At 34.3% G+C, this 13,770-nt stretch overlaps 1 protein-coding gene and 1 pseudogene across 2 annotated transcripts in view; one reads left to right on the forward strand and one right to left on the reverse strand.

Moving 5' to 3' along the window:
* The window catches only part of Zcchc11 (zinc finger CCHC-type containing 11), a 136,457-nt gene that overhangs the window by 90,221 nt on the left and 32,466 nt on the right, over positions 1-13,770 (forward strand). Inside the window, exons 15-20 of one of the 2 annotated variants that reach the window (XM_004639113.2) lie at positions 2,496-2,582; positions 4,924-5,027; positions 8,674-8,731; positions 8,828-8,931; positions 9,356-9,445; positions 11,000-11,120. In XM_004639113.2, the coding sequence (XP_004639170.1) occupies positions 2,496-2,582; positions 4,924-5,027; positions 8,674-8,731; positions 8,828-8,931; positions 9,356-9,445; positions 11,000-11,120 (564 nt within the window). Of the gene's footprint in view, positions 1-2,495; positions 2,583-4,923; positions 5,028-8,673; positions 8,732-8,827; positions 8,932-9,355; positions 9,452-10,999; positions 11,121-13,770 lie in introns of both variants that reach the window. The other variant, XM_023724199.1, reaches the window with a different exon arrangement.
* LOC101565534 lies at positions 12,293-12,845 on the reverse strand (annotated as a pseudogene).

The raw sequence follows: 13,770 nt of genomic DNA on the forward strand, positions 1-13,770 counted from the left end.
GTGTGTGTGGCCAGCTCAGCCCACCAGGGGGCGGGGCTGGCTGGCATGTGGTGCTGGAGGATTGAACCGTGGTCCCTGTGCTTTGCTAAGCTTGTTCCAAGTAGGTGCTTTAGACCACTGAGCCATCTCACCAGCCCCAGCATAGTTATTTTGAGATTGATCCTTTTATAAAATTATCCATGTTAAGTATATCAGTGTTTAATTTCTTTTTATAGTGAATTATTGATGAATGTATGGCTTGTTTCTAAATTTTGTTATTAAAAATTTGTCATGTATATTTATGTATGAGTTTGGGGATGCACATATGTGTCTATTTTCTTGGGTAAGTACTTTCGAGTAGAAAGATTAGCTTTATTAAGCTGCAATTCATTTATTTTTATTTGTTCAGTCATTTGTCTCATTGTGGAATCATGTATTTTATACTTTAGGATATAATCTGCATCTTGCTACTTGAATTATGCTAGCTTTGGCCTTGATCCATTACTATATTATGAGGCTCATTCTAGCCCCCCCCTTTTTAATCTAAAAACTCCAACAAAGAGAAACATAATTTTACCATCTATCAACTGTTTATTGGATTGATCAATTTTATTTATTTATTTATTTATTTATTTATTGCAGTACCAGGGATTGAACTCAGGACCCTGTACTTGCCAGGCAGGCGCTTACTCTACTGAGCTATTTCTCTGGCCCTATTTTATTTTTTTAATTTGCATCCAAAATATTTTAATAGTAAAGAATAAAGAATCTCAATAATGCATTTGTCATATTCAAAACTAAGAAATCTGAAAACTTAATAGTGAATATAGGAAAAAGTAACAAAATATAATCATATAGTTATCTGAATATAGCAACACATTTCCAGATAATATATAGCTAGTTCACTTTCAGGTCAAAATACCATAACATAAATAATTTATATAAATTTTAAAGCCTTAATCTAAAGTCTTTAGCTTTTTGTAAACCTCCCCCAAAACTGTTAATTTGATGTTATTAGGTTCCATTATTGCACAATTTTCTTAAGTTAAGTAACTTTTCTGCTTCCTTTACTTTTTTTTCTTCCTGTCCATTTTAGCAATTACAGCCCAATGGTCATCTTGCATTTTTTTTCAGATTCAAATGTGAACACAGATCCAGAAGATGATTGATCAAATTTTAGTACACTTATATAGCAGCATCAGAACTGTTAAGCTAGAAGAAGCAATTTCATGTATTAGAATTAAGTGCTTTGTTCTTAATCTTATAGATTTCACTCGATTACTTAAGTCAGCACCTTTCCCCCAGGTTCTTGAGTGAAATTGTTTCCTATGTTTATAATTTAAGAGATTTCTGACCTACATGATTTTGTAGAATTTGCATACATTTAAGACTGATTTGTAAAGTTCTATATAGAAGCAGATGTATTACACAATAGTTAGTGTTCTATTATACCTGAGAGAAGTCAGGTATAAAGAGAAAAGGTTTATTTTTACACACAGTTTTAGAGGTTTCTTTGGGTCGGTGACACACCATGGTGGAAGTATGTGGCATAGCAAAATCATTTACCTCAAAACAGCTATGAGCAAGAAAGGAACAGGAAAGTGGTAGTATCCCAGTGTTCCCTTCAAGGGTGTAGCCTCATTGACTGGCAGATCCCTACTGGGTCCTACAGCTTAAGTATTGCAGCCAGATTTAAGAAGCTGAAGCAGGAGAATTGCTGTGAGTTTGAGCAGCAAATCTTTAACACATGGCATATGCATAATTACTTAAACCACAGCATGTCATGTGTTCATCATTATAGTATTCTATAGAATAGCTTTACTTCCTTAAAAAAAAGTCAGCTGTATCTCATCTTTTCAATGACCTTAATACTATATTTGCAAATTCTTAGTAAGTTGTGTATTATTCCCATTACCGTGGTAACTTTTGCAGGTGAGTCTAGAGGAAGTGATGTAAAAAAGACTTTTGTAAGGACTGTCTGGTCTTATTGGAGAAGTAAAATGAATATAAATGAAATAACTAATAAATAAACCTGAAAGTACAGTATAAAATCTTATGTTAGTTGGTGGTAAGCAGTTTGAGAACAAATGAAATTGAATCAAAAAGAGGTCTTTCTCAAGTTATGTTAAGCAGAATGGTTTTATCTGGAACATAATGAATCTTGACTGAACATTTAAAAGATCTGTTAAATTTGAATGGATCTGCTGCCTAAACAGTGTGACTTCTGTTAGCCAAAGCAAAAAATATTATGGATATGAGAGTGGTGTCTGAAAAAAAGAATAAAATAGTTTGAAAAGTAAATGTAGATGTCTCATTGGGAAAATCATTATGGAAAATGTATATAGCTCTTTAAAAGTATGTTTTTGCTGTCCTACCCCATTTTCAGTAATATTTATGGTTTTGAAAGTCATAAATGTAAACAAATAATAGAAAAGTTACAATTAAATTATAGGGTAAAAAATTGAAAATTTGTTTGAAGATTTTTAAAAATTGTCTTTTTCTTTTAAAAAATTTAGATGAATTATCACCACCTTTCTCTGAACAGTACAACAGGGAGCAAATTTTAATTGGCTTGGAAAAGTTTATTCAAAAAGAATATGATGGTATGTCATACATTAAAATTTGATTGCATTTATTCTTATAATCATGTACTCTTAATTCCATTCATTTATTTTAGAAATGTTTATTGAATAGCATACATTAGGTATTGCTCTAGTTTGTAAGGATACCTCACTAAAAGAAGACATGGAGCCTGCTTTCATGAAACATATATTTCAGAAGGGGAGAAAATAAATAAGAAGTACATCAGCAAGATGAGTGCTGTTAACGTATGAGAGATAGGAGAAGTGGTAGATTATTATAAGTCTCTTTTAAGGTGTCATCACATACCAGTGGCCCCACACCATCCTGGCCCCTGAAACTTTTTGGGCAACTAGTATTTACTTGCCCAATATTGCAAGTAAATACTAAAGCAAAAATTTTTTGTTGCCATATGTTAGAAAAAATAGTTAATTTATAACTAATAATACATTTATACTTGTAAACACTGTCATATGCTATAAGGTATTTTTTAAAAAAGATTTATTTATTTATTTATTTATTTATTTGGTACTGGGTCTCACTACGCAGCGTGGACTCATAGTGATCCTCCTGTCTCAGCCTCCCCAGCTCTAGGATTATAGGCGTGAGCCACCACGCTCAGTTTCAGGGGCCAGGATGGTGTGGGGCCAGCATGGCATGTGGTGCTGGGGATCAAGCCCAAGTCCTTGCGCTTGCCAGGCAGGTGCTTAAGACTGCCAAGCTATTTCCCTTGCCCTGTAAGATTCTTTTTTGAGACAGGGTCTCACTATATAGTTCAGATTGGTCTTGAATTTGCTATGTATTGTCCTGCTTCAGCCTTCCAAGTGCTGGGATTACAGGCATGTGCCATCATCCCTGCTTGTAAAATTCTGTTTTTAAGTAATATTTTTTTTTTAATATTTATTTATTTTTATTTATTACATTTATTTATTGTGTGTGTGTGTGTGGCCAGCTCAGCCCACCAGGGGGCGGGGCTGGCTGGCATGTGGTGCTGGGGATCGAACCGCGGTCCCTGTGCTTTGCCAAGCTTGTTTCAAGTAGGTGCTTTAGACCACTGAGCCATCTCTCCAGCCCCTTAAGTAATATTTGTTAATGTATAAATTATTGGCCATATCTAAGTCCTGTCAGCTCACAGTCATTTTTGTTTGCTGATTATCACAGTCATTGAAATTTTAAGTAGGGAATCAGAACTAGATGGAAGAAGAACTTCAAATAATTTTGGTTTCTAGAGTCTGGGCATGGTGGTGCATGCCTGTAATCCCAGCGCTGGGGAGGCTGAAAACAAGATCACTATGAGTCTGAACTGTGTAGTGAGACCCTATACAAAATACATGAAAAAAAAATTTTTTTTTGTTTCTAAATGTTTAGTGTACTTAAGAATTAAAAAGCAGAACAATCTGATCCTATTATGCTACAATTTGCGTTAAGTATTAGCAGTTATTGAACTCTATAAATATTAGCCAAGTGTAGTGGCACTCATCAGTAATTCCAGCAATCAGGAGGCTGAGGCAAGATAATTGCCAGGAATTTGAGGCCATCTGGGCTACAAAATGAGTTCAAGACCAGCCTGAACTACCTACTGAGACCCTGTCTCAAAAAAAAAAAAAAAACCAAACAAAACTCCTCTAAGTGTCAAGAGTATTATATCTGGTGGATTAGTCAACTTTAGAGAAAAACGTATTTATCTTGTATACTAAGGTGATAGTTTTAAACCTATGTGAATTATGATGAGAGAGGACTAGTTTTCCTTTTTGGGGGACTTTATTTTTATTTATTTATTTATTTATTTTTTTTTTTGTTTTGAGACAGGGTCTCACTATATAGTTCAAGATGGGCTTGAATTTAATATGTAGTGAGGCTGGCCTTGAACTTGCAGTGATCTTGTCTCAGCATCCCAAGTTACTGGTATTACAGGGGACTAGTTTATTTTTAAGTGTTAAATTCTCAAATGTTGGTTGTTACTATGGGCAGTGATATTGAGAATAAATGAAAATAGATGGATTTATAGTTGTTGGAAGAAGTTAAAGGTCTCAGTGATTGGATGTAAAGATTAATAAAGAATTATTAAGAATCTCACCTATATTTCAGACATGAGCAACTGGATAAACAATGACACTATTTGCTGAGGAATATGAATTACAAGAATAATGGCAGGTTTGTGGTGAAATGTATATTTTAGTTTAGACATGTTGAAATTAACATGTGGGACTTCAGGTGGATTTTCTGGAATTTCTCAGCATATCTTGCAGGGGTAGGTTATTTAAGATATAGAAATGGACAAGACTACCTTGTTTGAGGATGTGAGAGACATCATGATACTCTTTCCCTACTAATTTTAAGCTTTTACTTTTTTTCTTTGCTTAGAAAAAGCAAGGTTGTGCTTATTTGGCTCTTCAAAAAATGGATTTGGATTTCGTGATAGTGATCTGGATATTTGTATGACCCTGGAAGGCCATGAAAATGCAGAGGTAAGTTAGTATTTGGAAGGAATGTGGAAGTTTATTTTTTCTAATGATGAATCTATATTTTTTTCCTATGTAATACTGATGAAAAATTCTTTGTATAAATACATTAGAAAGATTACTGTTTGAAATGTAAAAGCAATAATGGTATCAATTTAGAATGTATTTGATACAGGGTTTCACTATGCAGCTTGGACTCATAGTGATCCTTCTGTTTTGAGCCACCCCAGCTCTGGGATTACAGGTATGTGCCACCGTGCCCAGTCTTAGTGGCCAGCTTGGCATGTCTGGGGCAGGGCTGGTGTGGTGTGCAGTATCAGAGATCGAACCCAGGTCCTTATGCTTGCCTAGTCAGCCACCTAGACCACTGAGCTATCTCTGTGGCCCTGTTTCAGTGGTTTTATAATACAAAAATCAGGTCATGTAGCAAACCAGCTGTATGCCAGTTCCAGGGTCCTGTCCTAGGTGTTGCCCTTGAGGCATCAGTTCACTCTGGTCTTTCCCCCACCCAGGTGCCTCTTGTAGGTTACTAGTCCTGTTTAGCACCCTCACCCAGGGGCAAACCAGGATGGGACAGATAGAGTCAGTTTAATGTGCAGACAGCCAGAGGATTGTTGCCTCTAGTAGGCAGAGAGCCCTAAGCGTTTGTTCATCTTTCTTTTATTCACTCAAACATGGGTATAAGCAGTTAAAGTAATAAAAGATTCATCTTTCCATTATCCATTAGTACACACCCAGGTAAACAGCCTAATCTCACCTGTATTAACTTTTCAGTAGTGCTCACAGAGAAAGCCAATTAGGCAATTCTCTTGTGGTCTCGCACAAAACCACAAGTATTTTATATGAATTTTTTGGAAAAAAATACCCTAATTTGGAAGTTTTCATTAAACCAGTGAAAAGCTCTTCTTGTATCTCTTCTATTTGGTGATGTCTTTTATTACTACAGATACAAAATGCAAGAAGTCATCTAATTTGTAAGTAGGTGGTGTTCTAAAAGTAAATTGTGGGGCTGGTGAGATGGCTCAGTGGTCTGGGGCACCTACTTAGAACAAGCTTAGCAAAGCACAGGGACTGCAGTTCGGTCCCCCGGCACCACATGCCAGCCAGCCCCGCCCCCTGGTGGGCTGAACTGGCCACACACACACACAAATAAATAAAAGTAAAAAAAAAAAACAAAACAAAACTGGATTTAAAAAAAAAATAAAAGTAAATTGTAATTATGGGGCACTCACATTTTTTGTATAGAAGCAATGTTATAAATGCATGAGTTTAGGCAGATGTAGTAGCACATCCCTGTAATCTCAGCACTTGAGAGGCTCAGGCAGGAGGATTGCTGTGATTTAAAGGCCAGTCGGAGCCACATAGTGAGTTCAAAGCTAGCTTGAACTATGTAGACCCTGTCTCAAAAGCAACTATCCAAACAAACAAAAAGCATAAAAGTTTTAGAAATTCATGGAGATGGGAGGGCTGAACTAATATTTATTGAGTTCCCAGTATATAGTTATACATACATTATTTATTCCTATACCCACCTTTGAGGTAGGTGTTAGGTCCGTCCTCCATTTTACAGATGAGGATGTTGAAGTTTTTAGTGATGAACTGTCTTGTCCCAAGTTCATACAACTAGTAAGAATTGGAGCTGGGACTTATACACAGGGCTGTCTGACTCAAGAGTTTTGCTTTTTCTGTTACGTTTCACTCTCACTTTTTTAAGACCCATAACATGGCGATATAGTAGTAATAGTGCTGTAGAATTTTACCACTACTTTCTGAAATTGAAAGGTTTCTGAATTCTACCTTGAATTCTGCCAGGAGCCAACCTTCCCCCAATGCATTCTCAGCAGTGAAAATTGGGTACTTTCTTTATGTACCAGGCCTCATTAGTGATGATGAGATTATCCCAGTTCCAGTGAAGCAGTAGACTAATGGAGCAGGGAAGAGGTGTCTCAGACCATCATAAGAGCAAGTAGAAAAGGAGTGTGGTCCTTAGATGTTCTTTACCAGGATAGCTGTTGGTTGGTATTTATGTTTTAAAATTTGGGACCACTTGTAAGAGGGGACCCAGCTTCTGGCATCTGTAGATGTGTCAATATAGCCTTGGTTACATTACAAAAGATTTCAGCAGAACAGAGTACTGTGTTTCTGAAGTAGTTTTCAAAAAGTAGTTTTTAAATTCTTAGATCTAAAGATAATAAGGATGCCTTGTAAATTTATTTTGGACTGTAAGAAATTGATTCTAATGTTAACATAGTTTTTAAAGTTGCATATATTTTGTTTGTTGTCTTTAACATCTGCTGAAAACCATCTACTTGGAAAGAGACTACCTGTCATTTTGAAGAGCAAGAATTGAGGGACTAGAAAATAGTTTTTACCCATGTTAAAGCTAGAGTTATTCTTCTATGTAAAATTTTATAATCATACTTCTGATTATTAAAGCCTTGTATATGATATATAATCTTATATATAAAGTTAAAACAATGAAAATGAATGTTTTATTCCATATGTCATTATTGAAACTTTAGAAGTTCATTATAATTGTATCTCTGACATGTAAGAGAAAAATTAAACCATTTGTTAATTTTATGGTGCATAAATTCATAACTAATGATTTCCTTGAAATTCCCAAGTTAATATGCAATGGCTACTATTTTCTGGTAGCTAAAAGGAGCATGCTGGGGGCATGGGAAGATGATGTTATGATAACTGTCAAGACTAATGTTAAGCTATATCTTTATCCTCTGTGACCCTTGCGCTTGCCAGGGAAGCGCTTATTCTACTGAGCCATCTCCCTGCCCCCTTTATTTGTTTATTTCCCTTGTGTTTTGATTAGCACTGTTGCATCATTTCTGCTATTTCTGATTTTTAAAAAATGAACATTTAAATTGTGAAGAGAAATTGTAGAGATAGGGCCAGGGTTATAGCTCAGTGGCACAAGCACCTGCCTAGCAAATGCAAGGTCCTGAGTTTGATTTCTGTTGTTTTTTTTTTTTTTTTTTTTTAAGAATTGTAGCAATAAGATTTCCTTAAGGAAATAGTTGCCTGGTAAATAGGAGGATTATCTTTTTCCCTTCTCAACATAATAATAAATAGCTTATCCATTTCAAATACTCATTTTATGCCAGGGTTGTTGCTGAATACTTTATCAACATGTTTTGTATAATCCTACTAGTAATTCTGTAGAGCGGGAACTCATGGTAAGTTTGATTTTATAGAATATTAGTGTGATGCTGAAAGAGGTTAAGAATCAATCATATTCGCTGCTTACTATTTAGTTCAAATTTTTGTTCCAAGTTTGACTGAAGTTAGAGCTTGTGTTTTTAACCATTTAGTGTTTTGTCCTTATCAAACCCCTCGCTAGTTTATTTACATATTACAATCCACCTTATACTACTTGAATGTACATTTGAATTGCGTTGTAGTCTTGTTAAAAATGCATATTGTGATCCAGTACTGAGGAAAGACCTGAGATTTTGCATTTGTTAAGTTTCCAAATCGTGCTGATGCCATGGGTCTATGAACTTTGAGTAACAAGTCTACATAGCACATTATGGCTGGAAGTTTTCACTATCAGTATGCAATGCCTATGGTAAAGTAGAATTTACACAAACCATATTGAGTCTGATTTTAATTTACTATTTTTTTTTTTTTTTAGAAGTTAAATTGTAAGGAAATAATTGAAAACTTGGCGAAAATTCTTAAGCGACATCCAGGTATAAATTTTTAAATCTTAACTATAAAACAAAATACTTTTTAGCATTATGAAAATTATGTAACCTACTTTTTCTTGCTTTTTGTTTTTAAATCAGGTTTAAGAAACATTTTGCCTATAACTACTGCCAAAGTGCCTATTGTAAAATTTGAACACAGGCGAAGTGGCTTAGAAGGTGATATCAGTTTATATAATACATTGGTAAGTTTCTCTGTATGGGCCAGGTATAGTTATGCTAGGGTTTTTTTTTCCCCCTTTTCTGTTTTTTTGTTTATTGAGACAGGGTCTTGAATTCACTATATAGCCCAGGGTGACCTTGAACTCACGGTGATCCTCCTGCCTCAGCCTCCCAAGTTCTAAGATTACAGGCATGAGCCACTATGCCTGGCATTATACTTGCATTTTAAAAGTTTACAGATTATTGGTTACATACATGTTTAAGAATTTCAAATACAGAAGTACAATATAAGGAAAAAGTATTTTGTCAGTTAACTTGTTATTGCCTTCATTAATAAATATTTTAGAATTTAAATTTATATATATTTTATTTAGCATGTATATGTTTTTAGTTGATTTGTAAAATTAAGAAATATGAAATGCTTTCAAATATATAATTGTTTTTCAGGCCCAACATAATACAAGAATGTTAGCTACTTACGCAGCTATTGATCCTAGAGTACAGTACTTGGGATATACTATGAAAGTGTTTGCTAAGGTATTTATAAAAAGTTAACTGTCTGCTTTGTTAGAGTGAAATATTGATGTTAGACCTATGATAAATATTTTCTCAATTCAACTTATTTATTTAAAAGACAGAGTCTCACTGTGGTGCTGGCTCTGAGCTCCTGGGCTTAAGTGATCGTGTTTATCTTCCCAGTAGTACCTGAGCTTTTATACTTCCTGGGGATTGAACTCAGAACCTTGTGTATCTCCCCGGCAAAACCTGAGCTTTTGAAAACAGATTATTAGATGGGTTGAATTTGTGTCTATGAAGATAAGATGTTAGCTATTTTCCTGTGTGAGATGGGTTGAATTTGTGTCTATAAAGATAAGATGTTAGCTATTTTCCTGTGTGTTCTACTTCTATGTACACTGTGCAGTTTCTCAGTAAGCTGAGAGTCTTAGTACAATTTCTCAGGACAGTGATTTTCAAACCTAGGCGTGGTTGGTAGTTGACATATATCCTAATTAAAAACCTCCTGGGTTAGAAAATCTGATCTTTGGGCTTAAAGATAAACTGTTTCTGTTCAAGAAAAAACAAAACAGTACAAATAAAACTGTATACTTCTATTAAAACATTTGTTATATATAACATCGCTGTTTCGTTCTTTTGTTGAATGTTAAATTATATGCGGGATCTCTGTTGCTAGCTTGATGTAATGCCCACTTTAGGGAAGTAGATTTTCATGAATGTGTCTGTGGGAAAGAGTTTTAGTAGGGAAGTTACTTGGTCAGGTTATTTTGTAAAGCTCATATTTTTGAATAGGAAAGCATATTTTATTTATTTTTTTGGTACCAGGAATCTAACTACAGACCTTGTGTTTGCTGGGCAGACACTGTGCCACTGAGCTGTATCACCAGCTTATTTATTTATTTATTTAGTTTTTTCTGAGATTTTCAGTATGCAGTTCAGGTTGGCCTTGAACTCACTTTGTAGTCCAGGCTGGCCTGGGACTCATGACACTCCTCCTGCCTCAGCCATCTGAGTGTTGGGATTATAAACATGTGCTACACTGTACTAAGTATGTGGTCTTTTTTTTTTTTTTTTAAATGGTGGATGTATGCCATTCTTTTGAATGGACATTTCCCTGCTTTTTTTTTAAATTTGTGCTTTACTGAAGAACCTAAATTATTTCTTTTGTTTTACTACTACAACCATAGTGCAGTCAAAACTTAGTCTTTCCAGACATTTTTTGGCTGGGGAGATAGCTCAGTAGAATAAGTGCTTGGCACAAGAGCCTGAGTTCTATCCACAGTTCCACAAAAAAACAAAAACAAAAACAAAAAACAACTCTTAGAACATAATTGGTAGGTGAAATGAATTATGCTCTGTAATTTTGATATTACTAGAATATTCTTCATAGGACTTTGTAATAAATTATATTCTCTTGTGATTTATGAGAATGACTGTTTCCCTAACCCTCTATTAAAGTTCATTGGCCTTTTAAATGTTGTCATTTCAGTGCATGAACAAAATGGACTTAAAACAGTCGGTACTCTAATGTTTTATTTTCAACCATTTCATTAATTAATTTTATTCATTTTTAAGCGTTGTGATATTGGAGATGCTTCCAGGGGAAGTTTATCTTCGTATGCATATATTCTTATGGTGCTGTACTTCCTGCAGCAGAGAAAGCCACCTGTTATCCCAGTTCTACAAGAGGTAGGTGTTTAAAAAAAATATGTAAAGGCATTTTTGTGAAATCAGTGGATTTAAAGAAGGGGACTCATTAAGAATGTTTTTTTTTTTTTTTTTTTTTGTGTTTTCATTTTATTGTTACGTGATAATACATCAATGTCTGTACACAGTTGGATATTCGGCTGTATTCCTTGCTTCTACCCACTAGATGACAGCAGCAGCCCACCTCTAAAGCTGTGACACTCAAAATGTCTCTGACCGTTGTCAAATGTTGCCAATCAATAGCTTACTTAATAAAAACCTGCTGCAAAAATTAAAATCAAAATATACTCTAGAAAAAGTGAAAAGATGACCTATTCATTAATGTTCTAAAAAATCTTAAATTTTTATGTATCAGTTTCCTAAAGAATACAAGGTAATCATGGTAAGCATTCATTTAAATAATTATGGAATTTGTTTATAGATACATAGTATGCATGTGAATATTTGGTAATTTTTAAAAATATTTATCTTGTGACACACAAAGAATAAGGAAAACTGAGTTTAACAGTATTATCTGGGATTAAATTAAGTACATATGAAGTCTATGAAGTACAACCATTAAATCTGTATCTGCTGATTTTTTTTTCACTTTAAAGACCAAAATCAAAACTTTTCAACATCAAAGAACCAAAGTAGAGCTATAGTTGTATATAATAGCATCGTTAACAGCAACTACTACTCCAATCAGCTATACCAATACACAACAAACATTTACTATACTCAATTTAAATGCTGCCACTAAAATCAATTACACCTCAGTTTATAAACTTAATTTGTTTAATGATTTTGGGGATACCTGATTCAGTTTGTGAACAGAAGCAAAATTTACTGAACACCTTTGTTCGCAAATCAAATGGCTTACAAACAGAAACATTCAGGAACTGAGATGTTCCTTATACATGTTTATTTTGAATGATGCTACCATGAAGTGTATAGGCTCAAATGCTGGTAATATTCATTTGAAATTAAGCTGATGCAAAACCTACATGGTAGGTTGAACTTGAACCTGTGGACAATTCTAATACTCACTAGAAACACTTTGAAAGATAGGAAAGCCCACTGTTTTACACAAATTAGAAGCTTTAAATCATCTCCCATTAGTGTTTTCAATTTCCACAAAGCCATAAACCAAAGATTCAAATAATTTCAAATCATCACTGATACTATTAGGCAAAGAATCTCAGATGCCACCACTTTTAATGTCATATACATCAAATTATAGCAAAAGACAACTACAATACGATGCCCTCTCTTGTTCATGAACAGCACACACATATATCACAGTAAACCAAGCTTATATTCCACCATCAAGTGTGGTTCCCCCATGAGCTCGCTTTGGGATGGATCATTGAGAATATCTTCAAATCCGATAGTCTCATCATTACCCCTCAAAATATCCATTGAAAGGTTAGAGCTAGAAAGAAATGGAAGACGCTGAACCTGCTGTACTGCTTTGAATTCCGTTTGTAATTTAAGAGGAGCAAACAGACCTTGGATGTTTCTCAGTGTGGAAAAATTCATTTTATCTTGGTTGAGCTGGAAATTTTTTTCTGATAATTCAAGAGCATGACTTGGTAACAGTTCATTTTTCACACATGGAAAACCTTTTCGAAGAAGATCATGTCGTTCAAAAGGCCCACTTGCTGAAAGTTCAGTAACTGGAATACTATCCTTTAGCTGAGATCCAAGTCCTCTGGCATTCATCTTCAGTCCGCTGTGTCTAAGAATGTTTTTTGTCAAAGATGTATTGTGTTTTTTCTCTTTCTACTAATGCTATAATTAATTAATCATTTTGAAAAATGTATTATGGAATCATATAGACTAGTAAAAGAATATAAGTTCAATATCTTTTGCAACAGTTTTGAATTTCAACCTTATGTTGCAAATGATTATGAAGTTCTTATAGCCAGCTGTGAACATATATTAGTCTCTTAGTTACAATTATGTATATTTCTTTTCTCTAGAATATTTTCCCTCTTCCTGCTTGATAATGAAGCTTGATTTATTCCTGTGTATACTTTGCTCAGCCTGTAAACTTTGCTTAAGAAGAAACCCGGTGGAATTTTTCATTATGTCTTCTAAAGTCATGTTTCTTGTATTTAGCATAAGAGTGTACGTTGAAAGAAACAGATTATACTCATATTTACTCAGTGGGTGACCCAGTCACTTTCTGTGGCCAATTTATACTCTTTATATAGGTATAAAATAGTTAATCATTATCTATTTATTCCTCCTGATTCTTGACACAGAGTGGATTTGTTGGCATTAGAGCTGATCCAGTTCTGATTCTTAGAAGGGTAACCATTTTGAGGTAAAAGAGAAGCATTGAAATTGTTTGGAAAATCACATATTCTGATTTTACCTTAATTTTGATAGTCATGGCAAAGAGGAATATTATAAAATAACAAGTTATGTGGTAGGTATCAGCATGGTCCTAGTAAGTTTTACCAAGTTCTGATGGATAATGAATAGTTTGAATAGCATTTCCTTCTGTCTTTAAAAGAAAAAAAAAAAAAAAAAACAATGGAAGGGGAATAAAAATTTTAATAATTTTTTGCTAGTAAAGAGTTTTTGGCTGAATCTGTGTTGGATGATGTTTATTAGTGTATATTTAGTCTTTAATTTTTAGAGCACTTTTC

This window comes from Octodon degus, unplaced genomic scaffold (assembly GCF_000260255.1).
Source record: "Octodon degus isolate 3935 unplaced genomic scaffold, OctDeg1.0 scaffold00107, whole genome shotgun sequence".
Lineage (NCBI taxonomy): Eukaryota > Metazoa > Chordata > Mammalia > Rodentia > Octodontidae > Octodon > Octodon degus.